The sequence below is a fragment of the Parus major genome, chromosome 3, assembly GCF_001522545.3.
Source record: "Parus major isolate Abel chromosome 3, Parus_major1.1, whole genome shotgun sequence".
NCBI classification, from domain to species: Eukaryota; Metazoa; Chordata; class Aves; order Passeriformes; family Paridae; genus Parus; species Parus major.
This window is the reverse complement of record NC_031770.1, coordinates 9,795,148-9,815,909: the sequence shown is the minus strand read 5'-3', so window position 1 is coordinate 9,815,909 and position 20,762 is coordinate 9,795,148. Positions and strand designations below refer to the sequence as shown.

At 39.8% G+C, this 20,762-nt stretch overlaps 2 protein-coding genes across 9 annotated transcripts in view; one reads left to right on the top strand and one right to left on the bottom strand.

Annotated features, from left to right (window-relative positions):
* WDPCP (WD repeat containing planar cell polarity effector) overlaps nucleotides 1–8,305 on the bottom strand; it is a 148,010-nt gene extending 139,705 nt beyond the window's left edge. For 5 of the 8 annotated variants that reach the window (XM_015622991.1, XM_015622999.1, XM_015622997.2 and 2 more), the window contains exons 1-2: nucleotides 8,225–8,305; nucleotides 6,016–6,097 (exon numbers count right to left, since the gene is read on the bottom strand). The gene's annotated coding sequence lies outside the window, so the exon portion shown is untranslated. The other 3 variants (XM_015622993.1, XM_015622992.3, XM_015622994.3) reach the window with 3 other exon arrangements.
* Nucleotides 8,306–8,641: 336 nt separating this feature from the next.
* On the top strand, nucleotides 8,642–20,174 carry MDH1 (malate dehydrogenase 1). The gene is made up of 9 exons (XM_015622864.1): nucleotides 8,642–8,744; nucleotides 14,102–14,200; nucleotides 14,484–14,580; nucleotides 15,541–15,716; nucleotides 17,041–17,163; nucleotides 17,276–17,452; nucleotides 18,524–18,637; nucleotides 18,848–18,937; nucleotides 19,297–20,174. The coding sequence occupies exons 1-9, from the start codon at nucleotides 8,742–8,744 to the stop codon at nucleotides 19,420–19,422; spliced, it is 1,005 nt and encodes a 334-aa protein (XP_015478350.1). The 5' UTR covers nucleotides 8,642–8,741; the 3' UTR covers nucleotides 19,423–20,174.
* Nucleotides 20,175–20,762: the final 588 nt, after the last annotated feature.

The window sequence follows — 20,762 nt, the reverse complement described above, 5'->3', positions numbered from 1 at the left end:
TCTGGGGAGTTTTAGTCTGGAGAAGAGAAGGCTCTGGGGAGACGTTATGATAAAGTATTAATACTTAAAGGGTGACTTATCAAAAAGGGGGAGAGGAACTTTTTACATGAGGTCTGGAGGGCAGGAGTTCTTATCAAGGGCAACAGTTCTTATCCAAAAGAGTATATTTGGATTAGATACAAGGAAGAAATTCCTTACTCTAAGAGGGGGGTGAGACCCCGGAACAGGTTGCCCAGAAAAGCTGTGGATGCCCCCAACCCTGGCAGTGTTCAAGGACAGGTTGGATGAGGCTTTGAGCAACCAGGTCTAGTGGAAGGTGTCCACAGTATTTTGGACTTCAAAGGGCCCTTTGAAAGGTCCAAACCACTCTGTGATTCTGTGATAAAAACAAGAGGCAACTCATTGCAATTCACTGCATCTGGTCAAGTTACTGGAACAAAAACTGGCGAAACAATGGATTGGGAAGCACATACTTAAACACACAGCTCATCTAAGAAAGAGTGGAAACAGCTTTGTACAGTAAGCTTTTTTTATTTGTGTCTGCTTTTCTTTATACTACTATTTAAGGAACAGTCAAGATAACCATTAACAAAGATATAGAATTTTTTTAGTGGACAAGAAAATTGGAAATAACACCACATAATGTCATTATTTTGAAGTCCATACAGACCTATTCTTCCAACACATATTTCTAATGCATTTTACAAACCTTCCACTTCTCGAGCAAGACAGGCTCAACATTTACAAAACTACCCAAGTGTCCTCCAAAAATGCAGACTGTCCTCTACAGGTGCAGTTTTTAAATTGTAATAATTTCTGTCTAAAAATTATGCTACCAGATGGCGTTATTACACTGCAGTGGATACTCCTGCCTTCTCAGAGGCACATTCAAATAGATAATCATCTCTCAGATTTTAGTCTATACAAGATAATGTATCACTCTACTCACTCAGAAGTTTGGGCACAACTGCCTGGGACCAACAACAATGGGGAAAAAAAAACACCTTATGAACATCCAGTAGGTCCCAGTTCCCATGAAAAGGGATGTGGCAACTCAGAGCCCACCAGTGGCCCTCAGCAGGCAAGCTGATGTCCACCAGCACTGCAGAGGAAGGCCAGCTTTCATTACAAGAATCAGTGACATTTCTTTGGCAAGGACAGAGCCTAGCATTGCAGTTAAATTACTGGTACCATTAATGACACTTCACTAATTTATGTCCCACACAGCTACATTGAACAAGTAAACCATCTGCAGTGTGCTGCTCTTCTGAATTTTCCCTGCAGGTTTCAAGTCCCTTAATCACATTCCCCCCAATCTAGTTTGTCAGGCAAGTCACAAGTGGTCCAATTTCATAGGCAACTGACCCACTACTGTTAAAAATCTTCCTCTTGTGAAACTCCACAAAGGTATGAAATGTCACAGTATTGGCATTCCCCTGGCCACAGCTCTACGACAGTCAGGTGCAAACAGAAAAAAAAGTGAGCAGCAGGTGGAAAAGAGCCCTATTCTATTTCTCTAAAGACCACAGATCTTATTTTTTCAACAGAAACATGTCACTTGTCCTTGGTCTGGCAACACTGAAATACTTGGTAAGAAATATGTTCAAGCTAGTGATTTTATAAACCTTTTAGATATACTTTTATTCTTTCCCCAAATCTTGTAAACTGGGGATTCACTTCCAAAATATCTTTCCTATCAAATACAGCATATATAGGTTATAAACACCCACAGGTTTAATCAGCATTTTTTTTTACAGAAGTTCACTAACGGGTTTGCCAAATTACCCAGCCCAGAATTGTGTGTATATATTATTAAGTCCCATTTTCAGTTTGTATATTACCTGTTTCTTAAGAATGTATTAGTTCTTCTGTTTGATGTTTTATATACTTACAAAGATACTCAAAAATTCTGTCTTATTAAGAGAAAAATTGCATAGAATGAGAGAAACTTCTTAGGTAACTTTGGAATCTTTTAACTTGTAAATTAGCAAAGAAAGCAATGAGATAAGTCTTTGGGAATATATTTGAAGTCTTAATAAAAGGGTCAGATTACAAAAAGCCATAGTGTGAGTATTATATGAGGAAGCTTTAAAGTTAGTTGCAGTGTATTAAAAAAACAACACTCAAATAAATTATTTTTCACTGCAGTATGCCAAGTTTTTGGAGATAGAACTAAAATTGGGCTTTCATTTTAGACCAAGTAAAGCATAATATGAGACTATAATACTGCATCTACTAGTGAGATTCAAATGCCCATGGTGCTGCAAGAGAACATTTTCCCTCAGGCATTTGAAATTTAATGCTTCTTTAATATTCTCTGTTGGATATTGTTAGAATGGAATTTCAAATATTTCCTGCAATTTGAGTTAAAGATTACTGAATAATGCTGAGCAGCAAAAATTTTTTGAAGCATACATCTAAAGCTGGCATAGTAGCTTAATGTCCTGTTGTTTCTTGCTTTAGTAAAATTAATTTCTTCAGTCTTCAACCACAAATTCACGCACCACCTGGAGATACAAACCCATAATTTAACTGTGGTGTATTTCTAGCTCCTTTGCCTAACACACTGAGGCCAGACCCTTTATGTCAAGCAACTATAAAAGGAAAAGGCCATTTCAGAGCAATACTTGATATTCTCCCAAATCAGACAGTAAGCAACTTGAAAACAGTATCTGACCCATTATTGTAAATAAATGGGATTACAGGCCATGAAAAAAATGCACATGGTCTATTAAAAGTATGTATCTATTATATAGAGAAGAGTAACACCTTTCCAACAGGACTCAAAACATTCAAAAGGCTTTTATCCAATTAAGGTCCAAATTTTTCACCACATCTGTGTTAGTGCTTTAGCACGGCTACTCTTTACAGATAAGGGTAGATTGCAAGTTGAGCAAAAAGACAGAGTTGTATCATTCTAAAAGGAAAGTAGAAAAACACCAATTGTAATCATGATTCCTGTTGCTTGATTACTTCATGGAGAAGCCTCCTTCATCCAAAGATGCAGCACCTTTCCATCATTTGTGTCATGATTTAAGCAGTCAATTTCCCATTTTGGGCCATTGTTCCCTTCTCATTCATACTGGGCACATGACTACCCTCAGTTCAAATTAGCTAATTCCTCAACACCTTCCCAGCCTGACAGGACAACTCTAAAGGACTTCATGACAGGCCCAAAAGTTTCTAATATTTTCTTCAAACATGAGCCTGAGGACCATTTTTATGGGTTCCAACACAACCCTCGCCAACACTGAACTAAAAAAAAACAACAAAAAAATAAATGCCTGCCTGTTTTTGAGTAACAGGAAATTCCAATTTATGTGGCACTGGTATGGACAATAGAGTCCACACAGCTGGAATCAGGGGTATATCATTTTATTCAGAGATGGGGTAGTTTAGCCCTACAGTGTGCAACTGAATGAATATAGGCAAGTGCAGAGAGTACTTGTGTTTATGTGAGCAGAATGAATAAAGACAATTTCTTCTTTTTCTACTCAAGTATCTGTAGACACTGGATATGGTCAGTATTATAAGCATGTATGCTACCAAGGCCACCCAGAGACTCTGCTGCTGCCTAAAAATCAATTTGGATAAGGTTTCCAAAAGCAGGCCAGATATCAAAATGAATTTGTTAAACAGCAGAAAAACCTCCATACAAGAAACAAAGTGTTTAGTTGCCTCTTACACTTATAACTGATAAATTCATATTTAAAATTTACATTTTACACATGAAAAATGCCATTAAGATAAAAATTTATCAGCATTTTCCTTCCGTAAAGAATTATATTTTATACAATTAATGATTCAAAAAATCAACACCATAAGACATCATTCTCCTTCCACCAGTATTTCCAGGGTTATTTTCTTTGAAGCACTATTCAATTCTTCTGAGGACAAAAAGGAGAAAATTTTAGTCTATATACTGACAGCTATTGAGAATTCAGTTCTGTGAAAATACAGAAGAAAATTCACATGGATGTTGTAAAACAAGCTGAAATATTTGAAGCAAACTATGTGACCATAATTCATAGAAATAAGCCTAATGAGAAGAACTCTTGTAATTATGCAAGAGATTTGGCATGGAAGAGCATTCCTCAGTCATTCTGACATGGAAAGGATGGACAAAGGATGCAGATGGATTCACCCATCTGCATTGAGCCTAGAAAACAAAGTCATCATTATGGTTGCTAACTTCTTGTTCAAAATGTATTACTTGATTATTAGGTTAAAATGAACAGATGCAAAATAAAGTCATACAAGAGAAAAGGAAAACATTTATTTTCAGTAGGACCTGTTTCCCTTGACTAAATTGTTACACTTGACTAAACACTTACCTCATTTAAAAAACTCACAAGGAGATCAGCTTAATGTTTAAATCTAGTGGAGAGGAAGGGGTGCTGGTGTCCAGGTTGGGGTTTTTTTAATGTTGCAATGAATTAACTTTAAGAGTACAAGGTTTGCTTTGGTAGAACCTGAATTGTTACATAGGTCATCTCTTCTTTAGAATACCAACCTGCCTCTTCTCCTCCATTCAGTGACATTAGTGAGTAGAAAACACACACATTGCTATCACAAAATCTCTGTTTGATCAAGAGAAAGACAGATTTGTGTTAAGGTAGAAAAATCCAGCAATGTTACTTTTCATGCACCAGGAATACAACTCTTCTAGTCACTTTGCAATAATTCAGAGATCAACTCTGCTGAATTTACAGCAAATATGCCAAAGTCTTTGCACCATGTGTGCGTGCCCATTGTGGTTGTGTGGTTTGTGGCTTAGTTTTGTTTGGCTTTGTTTTTAAACAGAGATTCTCTGTACCCTGGGCCATGTAACAGCTGTCAGAAGAAAACCCTCCAAAAGTGGTGCTCAGGTGGTGGATGAGTTCAGATCTTCCAGGGTCCCTCAGCTCTGGGGGTGCCATTGTGAGGCCACTGTGCCCCTCTGGTCAGTGATGGAGCCCTGAACTCCTGTGGGCACCAGAGCACCAACCTCAGATGTGACTGTGCACACACACCAGAGGAGGCCTGAATTCCCAGTGTCCCCCACCAAACCTACAGTACCTGCTCACACTGTTAACCTATTTAGGGAAAACGAAGGAAAAAGAACTTTCTGTTCACAATTTTTATTAATATTTGACTCATTAATAGTTCACAAAGATTACTAATATATATTACATGCAAGCTATAGATCATTTGTCTCTCTTTATAAGCAGCAGGCATATGAGTACAGGATGTGTTATTACATCCTAACAACCTATTAAAAACATGCTGAAGGTTGTAGAAATCAATTAATGATTAATTACCCAACTTAAATTTAAAAACCAACTAAGCTGTTGAGAAATTAAAAATAAGCAATAAAAAATTAAACCACTTCCACAGAAGGTAAAATTTCTCCTTTAGAAAGAAAGTTTACACCACAGCAAAAAGAAAATTTGGATTATAAGTAGAATTTATAGACTAGTTTCTTCATGACATTTAATATCCAGTATTACATGAATGAAGTTTAGAAATGAACAGTGAAAAATTATATTTGGGACATTAGCATTAGGAATAAAAAATTGAACAACCCTGTATTAATTTTCTAAACTATAATTTTAATAGTTCTCGCTCATATTTATATCTTTATATTTTAAAAATCTATTATAAATTTCTCAATTACTTTAAAAAATAACTTTTGATGCTTTTAATTCTATTTTAGTATTTTTTGGTAATGTTTTACCTTATTTCTAAAAAATATCTGACTATTACTCCCTTGGACCAGAATGCAGAATAGTTTTACAAAACTGTTTCAATTCTAGCATTTCTAGGTTTCAACCTGGCCATTGTATAGTTAATATTTCTTTCATAGTCTTGTGCATTTTAAATGTTAATTAAATCACACAGACATAGCTACAAGAGACATGACTTGGTAACAACAATTGTAAGTAAATGCATAAGATGAAACACCTGTATTAGACATAGAGAGGATGACAAAAGGAAAACTTCACAAATCATTGAAAATTAAGTGTAAAAACTTACCTAAAAATATTCATCAGTTTCTACAGATGGCAATGAAGTAAAAGAAAATCCCATCCAAAATACAGTTAAAGAACACAGCCAGCTGTTAACAGAGAATAATTTATTTTAAAATATTTTTTAAAAAATTAAGAGAGAATTCTGGCAGATTACCCTTCAAAACTACTAGTTGCCTTAAAAAATAATACTTAATCCCCAGAAAATGGAGATTAAAACATCTTAATATTTCAGTGTTGTTTAATTAGTGATTTCCATGTAATTCAGTATCTTCTGAGTGCAGAAATTACAAGTGTGTTTTAAGAGTTAGCCAAGAGCCCAATTCACATGCACATTAAATTTCCATTACTTCATTTGCACATAATGTTTCCATTTATGCAGCTTTTTTGCTTACAGTGCTACACAAAAGACTCATACTAATGAAACATTGGGAAGCATTAAAGATTATTTTTTAAAATTGCATTTAAATTTTTCCTTGGAAAACATTAAAGCTTAATAAGTAGAAACAAAATTTAAGAAGGAAATACTAGAATGATTAAGTTTTGTTGACTTTCAAAATTACACCACATTCATAAAAGGCAACACTTATCTTTATCTTTAGTTAAATCAGTACAGACAACAACAGAGTCCATCGTGGACTAATTATACTGGGATTGAAAATAAACTGATAAACATGCTTCTGACAAACAAAAGCATTTACACATGGCTTTGCATCAAAACAAATCTTTCAACACAAAGTAACAAGGTTTGCTCTTCTCTCCAACAGCAAATAATTCCAGGAGCACAAGTTTGGGCAAAAAAGGACCAAGAATAAGACGAGTCTTACCTACAGAAGAAAGTTTGAAAGTTTCAAGCTAAGCTTTTAACTGAAATCCATTAAATGAATACAAACTGCTGTGCTGACACAGACAAATCAGTTTACAGCCTGCTAACATTGATTTAGCTGAAAATTGATAAGAAATCAATTTGCACTGAACCAATTATGGTCAGTGGAAATTACCTTATGTGGGTCCATATCAGGTTTTGTGTATATTTAAATCTTAAATAATCTTAAATAGCATAAAGTAAGCCTGCACAACGTCCGAGCGGAGAAAAGGTTAAGAGTCATCAGGGCAAAGCATTTTAGGACACTCTGGAAAACTCTGTGTTAAACCAGCTCCCTCCTCCTTACCAAGCTTCCCTACATTTCACAGCAAGCCAGCCCTCAGCCCTGCTTGCAGCTATTTGGCTTTCAAACTCATTCACAGAAGGGAACTTGGGTATAAGTCTTCATTCATATTAAAAACGTACGGTTACTAACCGATATAAATCAGTATAGCTCGACAATTTAAATAAAGCCGGAACGACTGTAGCTGCTGCACTCTGAAGTTTGCCGTACTGCAGAAGCTGTTGGGTGCTCAGACTCCTTCAGGCTCACGTTCTGAGCTGTGGTGTGAGCACGACTGGCAGCAGGACTCGCTAAAACAAGACTTTGCACCACAAACATCAATATTTACATTTTACACCCCCTGCCCTAAAGGACTTCCCTGTTCTGTCACAGGACCGAAGAAGAAATTGCCTCAGTATAAATGCGCCTTAGATTGTTTTTAAAAAATAATACTACCTTTGATAAGGACTAGAGTAAGATTTAAAACTAATCCTACAGGATGAATACGAGGACAAGTGAGGTCTTTACTGAACAACTAACAGGGAATCCTATCAGGATCTGAGGGAAAAGAAAAATCATCTGTGCTATCCAAGACCTTCTTTTACACCCTAACAACACAGCTTATGAAGCTCTATTCTGCTGATGTATTTATGCCAGTAGCAGCCTCCCTTACAGCCCGACCAAAGGAATTTACTTCACTCAGCAATTCGAAATACAAGTAAAGGAGCAGCTTTATTTTTGTAGAAGTGATCGCTAGTTTAGCCACGCAGTTCTACCAGCGGAATAGCACAGTGTAAGCTCTCAGCTTTCCCTGAAAATAAAAAGGAAAGGACCAAGCAACAGGATGGCAGGATTTCATGAAATGTGGAGCACCCCAGGGCAACGAGCCGGCAGCTCCCCAGAGGAGGCCGGGCAGGAGGGAAATGAGCGGGAAACGCGAGGGGAACGCTCTGCCCGCCCCGGGCTCGTGGCTCCGGGGGCGGGCGGCTCCGGGATGCCCCGGGGGGACACCCTGCCGGGCAGGGCAGGGCAGGGCAGGGCAAGGCCCGGCCGCACACTCGCACCCACCGAGCGCTCCGAGTTCGCGGGGCGGGAGCGGCGCCGCCGTCACCGGGGCCTGTCCCACGCGTCACCGCAGCAACCGCGCGCACCGCCCCCCGCGCATGCGCCGCCGCAGCCGCCCGCCCGCCCACCGCGCACGCGCGGCCCGGGGAGCCCGCGCTTGCCGCAGCCCCCTCCCCTCCCAGCCGTGCGCACGCGCAGCGAACAGAGCCGCGCGTCGCCCCCTAACGGCCTAACCCCTCCGGCGCCGCACTGCTCTTCAACGAATGGGGCGCGGCGGGAGCGGCAACCGCCAATGGCGTGCGGGGGCGTGGCGCGCCTCCCCTGAGGCACTCTGGGAGTTGTAGTTCTCTCCGGCAGACGAGCGGCGCGGGCCGGTGGCGTCCACGACTACATGCCCCAGGCGGCCACGCGCGGCCTCGGGCCCCGCCCCCTCACGGCTCCTCGGCGCAGCGCTGCCACGGCCGCAGTCGCGCCGCAGAGGTGACCTCAAGCAGTATCAGGGCTCGCCGCTCCCGCAGACATGGTCGGTACCGGGCCCTCTGCAGTACCGCGCCCCTCGGGTTCCTTCGGTTCGGGGCAGGGAGCTCCGGCAGGTGGAGGTGACTCCGAAATGGCTTTGCCCTCCCCGCCTGGCCGCGGTGCCCCCGGGTGGGCCCGGGAAGCGAGGGGCAGGGATGACCTGGAGGTGGTCGTGGCACCCAGAGGAGCCGGGCCTGGAGGCGCCCCAGGGCTCATCGCAGCCCCCTCGGAGCCGCGCCAGGGTGACCTTCCAGGCGGGGACGCGGGGTCGGTGCCGGCCTGGCGGCGGCTCTGCTCCCCCTCTCCCCAGGGCCGTGTGGGGGAGGGCGGGATGTGCCCCCGTCGGAAGGCAGCGAGCCTCCTTGTGCTGGGGCTGGCACTCCGGAGGGGTGATCGCGCCTTTTCCCGGCGCCGAGGCTGCCGAGATTGCCTTCGGGAGATGGGGGCTGTCCGCGCCTTCGTTCACGAGGCGTGAAAGGTTTTGGTGCGGTTCTGTGTTAGCTCAAGGGAAAGTGCTTGTGAAATGTCTGTATTGGTTCATCCCTGTTTGCTATCGGAAATCCAGTTGTTTGTTCAGACTCTCTAGATTGTCAGGGAGTCCTTCTGGTTCTGCACAGAGGTTACAGAGGTGAACTGCAGTGCTTCACTTTTCTGCAGCATGTGTACATATACAAACCTGCACAGAGACCTTGCTTTCCTTTCTAGGCATGAAAACGTCTCTGTTTTTCTAGACTCAATACCCTGTTATTCAAACCTTCACTTTCACTATTTTGGAATAGAAAGGATGCTTCCATGCTCTGAAATGTGGTTTATTTCAGCTGCACCCTAAAAAAACCCCAAAATCTGTAAACTTTATCCTGCTTTTTCACTCTTTCTATTGAAAATGTGGATTTGCAGGAGTGACAACATGACAGCAAGTTCTAGTTTGTATTTGAACTCTCAAAGTGTTGGCTGACATGGATGGGCTGGTCTCACAGAGAACTGCTGGTTATAACTTTGATGTCCAGGCTTTTCGGAATGTCGCTGTTTTTATCTTGTCTTTGCTGTTCAGATTGTGCATGTGGTGTTGCGCAGAGGCTTTAAATTTCTGAAACAAAATCATCTATCAATGCAACCACCATGAGCTCAATGAAAAGGAAAAAGTTTTACAGGGCACCTGTGTCAAGGTCGTATCTTAAGGAAGGAATGCCTTTGGAATTGCTTTGGTCTCTGAACTGTAGCACTGGTGCTGTTCTTCAGGTGTATAGCTGCATTGCTGAGACTTTCTACTGCATTTCCCAACATGTTTATTGTCACCCCATCTCTGCTTTAAAGAAGGGAGAACAAAGGGAAAGTTTCTTAGGCAGACTCTAGACTTTGGAAGAGATAAAGATTTATTGTAATGATTAAATAATTCTTGTAAAGCAAGATGAGAATAACTTAGTTGGCTGTAATATTCATTAATGATGTTAAGCTGATGGTTATAGATGAGCTTATCAGCAATAATCTTTACAGAGATCTCTCATAACTGCAATTAGCAATGCAAAGTCTATCACTTGTGTAGTCAGGATGTTCTGTCACAATGTTTGATAGGTTGTGAGTTATCTTTTACTTACCTTTGTAACCTGAATTAGTTTTGCAGGTATGGCAGTAATGTTTTAGGTCTGCTGATATCAGCTCTAATCACAGACATAACTGAGGAAGTGTGTGGGGAGAACATTAAGACTTCAGCTCCCTCACTTGATATTGGAGGATATCTGTGATAGTTTAGAAGGGGGAGAGATCCTACATTTGCTGGATTAGATGAAGAAGGTTACCTGGGATGCAATGTTCAGTTGTTGGAGTTTTGTTTTCTCATCCTTTTTATCATTTCTTTTGCTACTCTTTTACTTTCCTAAAGCTTTTTAACTGTACATGGGTTGAATGTGGAGTGGGGATGGCTTTGGAACAAAATAGTTCAGCTAGTTGTTGCTTAATTTGTCCTCTAGTTTCTTTATACCTGAGAGTGAGTAAAGGTCACCCCTGCAGTTACCACAGCATGAAAGTCCTGCAGGAGCCAAGTCACGGGTTAAAGCGCCTGGACATGAATGTCTGGAACCTACAACTTCTCTTGGGGAGGGAGCTTCTCATTTCTCTAAAAGTAGCCTCAGACACTCAGTGAGACCAATTTTAATATGAGATATAAGGGTTTTTTTGGTGAGAGTTATCCACATTTTGTAAGAAGCATAACGTTTTTGGTTTGTTAATCCAGCTTCTGGATTTAAGAGAGAGCATGAAAGTTTCTTTGATGCTAAATGCTCACAATTGGTGCAGGGGTAAAAGGGCCTGGGGAATTCACTGAATCCAATGTGCTGAAGGTTTGGAAAGGAAAAACAGGTAGGCAGAACTCCTCACCTTATTTTAGCTTATGTGTTTTTCTCTTCTAGCACCAAATGGGGAACAACAGGAAGGATGGTAGTAAGAAAACATAATTATGTTGAGAAAGTGAAGCTGAGTCATGACTGAAGGTTTGGGGTTTCTTTTAGAGGCTAAAAGTAAAAAATAATAAATAGTCCTGTTTCTTACCTTTTTTATCTTCTCCTTCTCTCTCCTGTTATGCTGAATACTCAGCATAATGCTAGTGGATAGGTTGGCATTTTTTATGTTTCAATCAGACTGGCTTATAAAGTTCATAGAATAGAAAAAAAAATCTATTTTCCTTTCCCCTTTTGTGACACTACTTTAGAATAAAGAGCCTTGAAATCTTCTATTCACTGAAAATTCAGAAATCAATTCACACTTGATTTCAGATACCCTATAATATAAAGAAAACGTGTTTTGCTGCTACCTGTGTGAGTTCTGGATTAGCTTAGCACAGAATCACTTTTTATATAATGGGGATTTTGCCAGGCCAGGGTTTTGCAGCACTGTAACTTTCCAGTACTTATTTTACTATCTCGTGTGGTTAGCAGCCTTAAAAGAGTGTTCATTGTTCCATTTATACAAATAAAATGTAGATTCTTCTTGGAAACATGCTGGAAAGTTTGCTTTAAAATTTGATACGCATCTTAATCCGTGTTTTCCATCATCATTCAGATGTTATGGTACATTTCCCTGCTCAAGAGTAAAATACAAGAACTAGTTTTGAGATTTAAAGTAGCAAGAGTTGATTGTCTGCTCTCTTTCCCCTCATAGTGGAGTTTCTATGAAGTTGGGGGTGGTGTGACTTACAGGAGGACAAGTTCAAAAGAGAATAATGCACTTCAACACTGTGTAACGTGTAATTGGGTAACGAGATATTTAAAGAGTCATCCCCATAATGAAGGCCAAGTCTAAATCTGCAAGTTCAGTAGTTTTAACTTCATCATTTTTGCTCTGATTTTATCTACTATGTGATAGAACAGGGTAGGTGGCCTAATTTTTTTAATTATCTAACACTATTGTGATGCAACTGTGCTTGTTTGGTCACTTCTGCGGAGAGAATACACTGGAAGCCCCACATGGTTTTCCTATAAATATCAGTGACAGGAATGCTTGTTGGGAAGGATCTGTAGAGGTCATAGAGTCTGCCCTCTTTCTTGGCCTATGTCTGGAAGTTGTCAGTCCAGTCTGATGGTGAGGCTTCTACCACTGATAGATCATGTCATAGGTGTTTAAGTCTGGGCGTTGAAAACTGCCAGAGATGAAGATTATACAGACAGACCCTCTGGGTACCCTGTTCCGCTGCAGCAGTACCACATAATCAAGAGTATTTCTCTTCATTTGTAGATGTTTCTACTGTTTGCTACTGTTGAGAGGTGTTGGAGGGCAGTGTTATTTTCTAACACCCTGTGAAAGTTTGGTGGTCTGCTGTTAGATCCCCCTTATCCTCTACCTTTCCAGACTATGTCCAGCACCCTCAACCTCATCTTACAGACCATGAACTCAGGTTTCCAGAAATTGATTCAGTATTTCATCTGCAATATCACCATTGCTGAGTGCAAGACCTGTCTTTGCTGTGCATCTTACACTTTTCATAATGTAGCCCAGAATACAATTAAAACACTTCTTTCACATTCAGTTATGCCTGGTCCGTATCTCAAATGATCATCTTTTAATTTTCTGAGAAAGTGGGCTTGGCATTGCAGCAGGCTGGTCAATCTGCTTGTTCCTGTCCAGGCACAATCTGCCCCAGCCCAGTTGCCTCTAACCAAATAACGGGTTTACAAGATACTGGGTTATGAATGTCCTTTACCACGTGGCCCATTTTGATAGAATCATAGAATGCTTTGGGTTTGAACAAACTTTTAAAGGTCATTGGTCCACTCCTCTGCATTTGACAGGGACATCTTCAACAAGACCAGAGACCTGTCCAATTTGACCTTGAATGTTTCCAGGGCTGGGGCAACCACCACTTACCTGGACAATCTGCTCCAGTGTTTCACCATCCTTATTGTATAAGTATTTACTTCCTATCTAGGTCTCTCATCCTTTAGTTTAAAACTATTGCCCCTTGTCATTTCATAATGGGTCCTACTAAAAAGTTTGTCCTGGTCTTTTTCATAAGTTCCCTTGGAGTATTAAAAAATCCACCCTGGTACCTTCTCTTCTCCAGGCTGAACAACCCAAACTCTCGCAGCCTTTAATTTTCAATCCTGAATAACCTGGTTTTCACCCAGTCCTGGTTCTGCTTAACAAGGTGGCATTTTACTACAGGGCAAACCATTTTTCCCCTCTTATTTGCAATATAGTAACATTTTGGCAGTCTTCTCCCAGTCTTTTGTAGTTTTGGGTCAGTTTGACAATAGACAGTTGTATTATGGATAGTAGTATCTGTATTTGTTCATAATGTAGCTTTTGTCTGTGGATTAGTTAAATTCGCTGCCTAACAGTTTAGTGAGGCAGTAGTTTTAAGTCCACTAGATTCTTTGGTTTCTGGCATTCAGTAAGTCTTTGGTTGCAAATAAGCATTCAAAAAGCTTAATGGGAACAGCCCTCAAAATTGAAATAATCTGAAAAGCAGCCAAGTGTCACAGCTTGTAAAACTTCTGTAGTAAATTTCAAGTATGAATGGGTGGGGTGTATTATATTATATTGTCTTATTTTAACAGGGCTATGTTGTTAAAGGGAATGCAAAATTTTCCAAAGACATCGTTATTCCTGGCATTTTGCAAGTTTTCCAGGAGCAATTCTTAAGGATCTTTTTGCAATTGTGGTCTGTTTCTGTACAAGCAAGCAGAGAAATTGCTGGTGGTTCTAGCAGAACCAGAAGTGTGATCCCAGGAGCTGGGGCTGATCTGCCTTGAGGCACACACTTTCTTCCAGATCAAATAATCATAGCATTGTTGCCACAGTACCTTAATTTTGAACTGGTGCGAGGCTGAGGTGTGGAGCTGTGGGTAAGGCTGTGTCATCTCCTTGCAGGCTGAACCTGTCAGAGTGCTGGTGACTGGAGCTGCTGGGCAGATTGCTTACTCCCTCCTCTACAGCATTGCCAAGGGCGATGTCTTCGGCAAAGACCAGGTAACCCTTGCACTGAATTGCGCAGGAATGAATGAATGAATGTCAGAACTGCAGAGACTGGTTTCCTCATAGACACTCAGAATGGTTTACCAATATGCAAGTAATTTCTTCTTTAAGTGGGGAGTTCTGCTCTGTTATGCAAGCTGTCAGTTTTTGGCTGTGCTTAAGTTGTTTTCTGCAATTGGGTTTTAAATCTTGCTTGAGGTAACAGCTGAGTACAAGACAAATTCATTTTCAAAACAAATTGTGCCCAGCTCGCACTAAACATTTTCTTTCTTTCCAGCCTCTTATTCTTGTGCTGCTGGACATCACTCCAATGATGACTGTACTGGAAGGTGTGGTGATGGAGCTGCAGGACTGTGCTCTGCCGCTGCTCAGAGGTGGCCAAAACAATTTTTTCTTATACCTACAAGATGCTGCAGTGCAGTTCTTGCATTTATGAGTCCCTGTAGCTGGCAGGAAGTTAGGCAGAAGAAAATCTTAGATGATCCTTCCTTGGTTTTGTATTTTGTGGAATATAATCAGTTTAACTTAGCCTGTAAGATAGAAAGAATGACATCAAATAGGTTTTGTGAACAGAAGTGGCAATGAAGGTGCCTCGGTTTATATCATCTAATCCTGGGCTTTCAGCCTGGACAAGAAATTGTCAGATACTTGTGCATATGTGCATTGTATTCTGGCCCAGCTGTGAAATATATATATATATATCTACGTATGTATGTATAATATCATTGCTATATTGTGTATATAATATTTATTGCTAAATTTAAAAAAACCTAATTTAGTCTTAAAAATATCATCTGTATAAAGACACAAAATAAAAAATCACTCCTCAAGCCATGTAAACAAGCGGAATTCTGATAGTTTAAAGAAGCAGAAGAAAAGGAACAAGTAGGTGTTAGTGTAATTGCTATAACATATGACAAAAATAGCATGTAGGTAACCAGCTCTTGTACAAATCAAACCTCTGCTTTGAATTGTTAAAGGGGAAGCAAAACTTCACTTGCATTGGTTCTGCTACTGAAATTTTATTGCAAAAGTGAAGAAAAGCCTATGTACTTATATACACATTTTTAGAGGCAAATGAAATGTATCTTTTACACAGATTTCTCCTGTGTTTTCCACTTTAGATAAATATTTGCATATAAAACCCATTTTCTGGCAAGTATTTAACCTGTGGAGGTAGAACCAAATAACTATACTTGTATTTTTGGAAGGGGAAGGTGGTGATATTGTCAGATTAGATTATATGCTATTTATGCACAAAAGAATATTCCCGTTAGCACTATGCCATGAGTATTTATCTTGCTGAATTCTTTTCCTCCTTTCCTTCTTTTTAGAGGTCATTCCAACAGACAAGGAGGAAGTTGCATTCAAAGACCTTGACATAGCAATTCTGGTTGGCTCCATGCCAAGGCGAGAGGGCATGGAGAGGAAGGATTTACTCAAAGCAAATGTGAAAATTTTCAAGTCTCAGGGTGCAGCCTTGGACAAGTATGCCAAAAAGACTGTCAAGGTGAATATAGGAACTGAATGTAAAACATTAATTCTCTGTTATGTAAAAATCTGGATACATTGTAGAAGAATATTGCACAAGCAGGAGCCTGTTCAGTGCACGCATTCCTTTACTTATGCCCTGGAAATTAGACCACAGTCAAGGGTAGATAAGAAACAGAATATTAAATAGGTGGATGATTTAGTCATTCATTTGTTTGGTGAAATAGGTGAGTCTTACATTGTATTTCTGTATTCCATACATACTCTGAACTGATTACCACCAATTTGAAAAGCAACCCCATAAAACTGTATCTAAAAAAAATAAGCAGTCTTTTGCTCGTTATCTCTCTTCTCTGGGAGAACTGAATTAACTACATGCAGCTGCCTACTTCATATCCATCTGTGTCCTTTAACATAATGACCCTTAACTTCAATATCAGTATGGAATTACAGTTGCACAAAAATCAGCTTTATTTAGGTTGTTTGCATCTTATTCTTTGGAGCATTAGAAGATTTTAATTGTTCTCTCTCAGATTCCTTCAGCACAGTTAATGGGATCATGTGGCTGCTCTCCCACTGCTCTTAATCTCAGACCCAGACTCCAACTGTGCTTTGTAACTGACTTTTTAATGTCTGCTGATGAACTTCCTACTGCTTCTAAAGACATGTTTGCTTCTTTATCCAGTTGGAATAAAAAACTATCAATATAACTATTGCAGAGTAGTGAAGAAATTCCTGAACCCCCTTTCAAAAGGGGAAATACAAAGAGAGGTTTGCAGATCAGCTTGTGTGATTTAGAGTATATGGAGTTTGACATAAGTCATTTGAGGCACAAATGAAGGATGAATAAAAATCAGTTTTGCATAGTAATAAATTGATCTAAGTTGAGGCAGTATTTTATTTCTGACTGCCTATGAACATTGAGATAAGTAACTGTTCTGGCTTTCTTAATTATAAAGCAATCACATAAAGCAGTGGCAGCCAGTCCAGAAAATGTTTAAAAGTGGTTGGTTAAATGTGTGCATGTCTGTCTTTCCCTATATCTGGTAGCATTAGGTTTGAAGCCAGGCTGTAGGTCAATGTACACATCTCCCTTGAAGTCTTGTTCCCCTTCACATTGGATTTCAAGTTAAAGAAAATACCTACCTGGAAAATATTTTTATGTGCAATTATAGAAGATTGGGTGTCTATGAATGATAGGCTTAAAAAATAATCTAGTTGAAGACAACCAAGAGATTAGCAAACTTAACTTTTAGGTACCTTCTTTGAAGGCCAAACAATGTATTTCACTGGAGGGAGATGTTTTGCAGAAATACCTACTTCATCTTTCTTTTAATTTTTAGGTTGTGGTTGTTGGGAATCCAGCGAATACCAACTGTCTGATTGCATCAAAGTCAGCTCCATCCATACCAAAGGAAAACTTCAGCTGCTTGACTCGTTTGGATCACAACAGAGCCAAATCTCAGGTAAAAAGGGCTTATTTTGTTATCTCTGCTAAATACAGAGCAATGCTTTCAAAGAAGCCTGTGAATTGAGAAGCTGAAGTCAATGCAATGGACATCTTTAATTTCCAATTAGATTGCTCTGAAACTTGGTGTGACTGCTAATGATGTGAAGAATGTCATCATCTGGGGCAACCACTCCTCCACTCAATATCCTGATGTTAACCATGCAAAGGTAAATGTGAAAGGAAAGGAAGTTGGAGTCTATGAAGCTATAAAAGATGACAGCTGGCTGAAGGGAGACTTTATCCTGGTAAGGATTTAGATTTTACCTCTTTTTTCTTTTTTTTTTTTTATTTTTATTTTATTTTAATGGTCATTCTGTGCTTGTGCTTTCTCCTCATCTGAAATTGTAAACAATGTAACTGATGTAGTGAAGCAGCTCTTTTCTCTCACTAGAATAAGCCATCTTCAGATACCTTGTTGCTATCAGTTATTTGCTCTTTGAAAATTCAAGGCAGGAAAGTCTATGTAACTTGTGCTAGAAAAATCCAACTGGAATGCTAAAAAAAGATTCAGTAAAGAGCAAAGATCATAGCTCAGGTGAAACTTGTGTGACACAGAAGCACCACTGCCATTTCACTACAGTGACTTTTTATGGATGAAGTGGGGTGCTCCATTTGCTGCTCTCCACCCACAAGAAAAGGCCAACTACTCATTCCTTGATTGTGCATGTGCACAGACACACACACAGAGTTTCAAATCTAAATACATGGCATGAGCATAATTTTGAAAAGGAATCTGAAAAATCTAGAAAGTGCCTGCAAATGTCTTAATGTAGGGTAATAATAAATAATAATGCAGCGAGTAAAACAAAATAATGGTATTAATTGATCCAGAGCACAGGCTACCTTAGTGGAATATGAAGGGAAATTGATTACTAAAGCCCTAGATGAATAAAGCTTTAATAAAACTATTAAATTTAAAAACTATTAACTTGAGTATGTGAGTTAGATTCAGCTATCTTCAGGAATTAAGTTAATTGTATGTATTAAGTATTGTACGATTGAGACCAGCAAGTGTTTCACATTGCTGCTCAGCAGAAGACCTTAATTGACAGTGTGTTGCTTGAGACATCTGTTACTGTTGACATGCACAAAGTCTCCTGGTGGGAAAAGCTTGAGACATCTGCTTGTTATGAGAGAAGTCAGCTAACTGTTAAGCTAAGGAATGAGCCTTTGAAACATTCTGTTACATTTGTGTTGGCAAAACTCTTAAACATTGTATTTCTGGATTGTATGCTATGTGTTTTTTCAGCGTGGACCAAGCCATGATTTTGCTGCTTTACAATTTAGTTATGGTTGGGTTTTTTTCTTAATTGCAGACTGTTCAGCAACGTGGAGCAGCTGTTATTAAGGCCAGGAAGCTGTCCAGTGCTATGTCAGCTGCCAAAGCTATCTGTGATCATGTGAGGGACATCTGGTTTGGCACTCCGGCGGTAAGATGTAGCTATTGATTCCTTGTTTGACTAATGCTTTGATTCCTTGCCCACCTCACTGACCTCGAGTGTATGTGTGTTCAGGAGAAAGAATTTGTCTTTTTCTGGAGTAGGTTGTGTCATAGGAGATAAAGGATATGGAAAATTATGAAAATTTTGCTTGTTTCCAGCAGTAAAAAGTGTATTTATCTCTGACATTTCTGGTTTCAGGGGGAATTTGTTTCGATGGGAGTCATTTCTGATGGCAATTCTTATGGTGTTCCTGAAGACTTGCTATATTCATTCCCTGTTGTGATCAAGGTAACTAGGCTGTATTTAAATCCATATATCTTTTGCAAGACCTGTTAAACTGTCACATGAGCTCGTTAACTGCAGTGTGGGACTGCAGTTGCTGGGATGTGGAGGTTGAGCAGTCTTTCACAGAGAAGACTCTTATTAACCAAGTTAACTTGATCATCAGCTAAGTGCTGGTAGATGAGTACAGTATGACATGACCAGCTGGTGCTGGTTGCATTCTTTATCTGAAATAAAATTAACTGCTTCCTGATGTGGTTTTTAGGGCCATAAGCTTTGTTCTTATGCCACAAAGTTTCTTTCATGCAGACTGAATGAATCCTGTTCTTACATGGAGGGTTTTTTATTTGTTTGTTTTCAATCAGGACAAGAGCTGGAAGTTTGTTGAGGGTCTTCCTATTAATGATTTTTCTCGTGAGAAGATGGATCTTACTGCTAAGGAGTTAGCTGAAGAGAAGGAGACTGCTGTGGAATTCCTCTCCAGTGCATGACTAGATCAGGAGGAAATACAAAATCATTTAAGAGTGGAAGAATCGAAAAGCCGTCTGTAGGTCTGCTACCAAGCACCACTACTGTATCCAAGTCAACTGTCTGTGGCCATTGTGCATTTTAAAGTTCATATGCTTACTGGTACTGTCGTGCCTCTTGAGTTATTAGCAAAATATTATTAAAGAAGTAAAACTAGTTTGTTGACCAAACTTTTTGTCTGTTCAATACTAGTTGCTTTCTGTGTATGGTACAGGATAATAGTTTGCCTCAGCCTTGGCTTACTAACGCACAATCTGAGTTTTGATTAGAATTTGGCACTACTGGAACACGTCCTAGTCCGTGATCACTTCAGCATCCTCTGTCTCAACTGAAAATGAAACTGGAATGCCAGTAACTCTCCTTGAACCGATAGTTCAGTGACCCAAGTCTATCACTGGACAGACTTCAAGTAAATACAGTTCACTCTGGTTATGCTTACAATGTTTGTCAATAGAAATATTAAAAGCTGTTCAATCAGATGTTGGCTAAGAGTAGTCTGTTGCACTTTATTTGCATGTTTTAGTTATGTAACTAACACAGTGTGATAGTACGAGATAAAAAGCCCTGAAAGCCTATTTTAGGAAACTGAGGGAAACAAAGTTTTAAGCATTACTAGCTTTCGTAATCACTAACATTTCCCTTTGTCTGAGTTGGTGTCTGTCCTGTTCTAATAGAAGTTTCTGCCTTGTACTAAAGTAAACCTTGGTCTGTCCTATCTGGAGTCATCTCATTTTTCTTTTTCGGTTTGTTTTCATTTAATGAGGATTTGAAAAACAGAACTTCTTTGACCAGAAGAGGAGAGGTTAAACTGAATTAGAAGCAAATTGAACAGTTTCTTTGAGGACTTACCAGCCAGAATATAAAATAAATCAGCAAACATCAGTAAGCTTATCCATAAAAATAAGTCTCCTCTCAGTATATTACTGTACCTATTTATGTACAGTGACAGTGATGCAGCAGAGACACACAGAGGTGAAAGGGGAGAGAAGCATTTCAGAAAATGGGAATGTGCTGCAGCACAGGGCACAGTGAGTGAACACCATGAATGCTTATGAAGCAGCTGTTGCAAGCACTTATTCATTGCTGCAGTCTTAAAAATAGACAGGAAGTATTTTTTTCACTGTTTTTCTTATTCCTCTGAGCCCCTTAGAGTTAGTTTAGTTTCCACAAGAAATTCATACACCTGTCTTTTCATGACAGTTTGGGCACTTCCGCAGAAATTAGGGAGGGAAGAAAAGGTGCCAGTGTGTTGACTGCCTTATGGCAGTTCCATGCAAAGTCAGTAAAATTTAATTTCAACATG

Excerpts from the sequence above, each read along its gene's own strand:
- MDH1 (XM_015622864.1), top strand. Across the intron at positions 14,201-14,483 it reads ATGTCTTCGGCAAAGACCAG|CCTCTTATTCTTGTGCTGCT; the intron begins GTAACCCTTGCA and ends CTTTCTTTCCAG. Across the intron at positions 15,717-17,040 it reads ATGCCAAAAAGACTGTCAAG|GTTGTGGTTGTTGGGAATCC; the intron begins GTGAATATAGGA and ends TTTAATTTTTAG.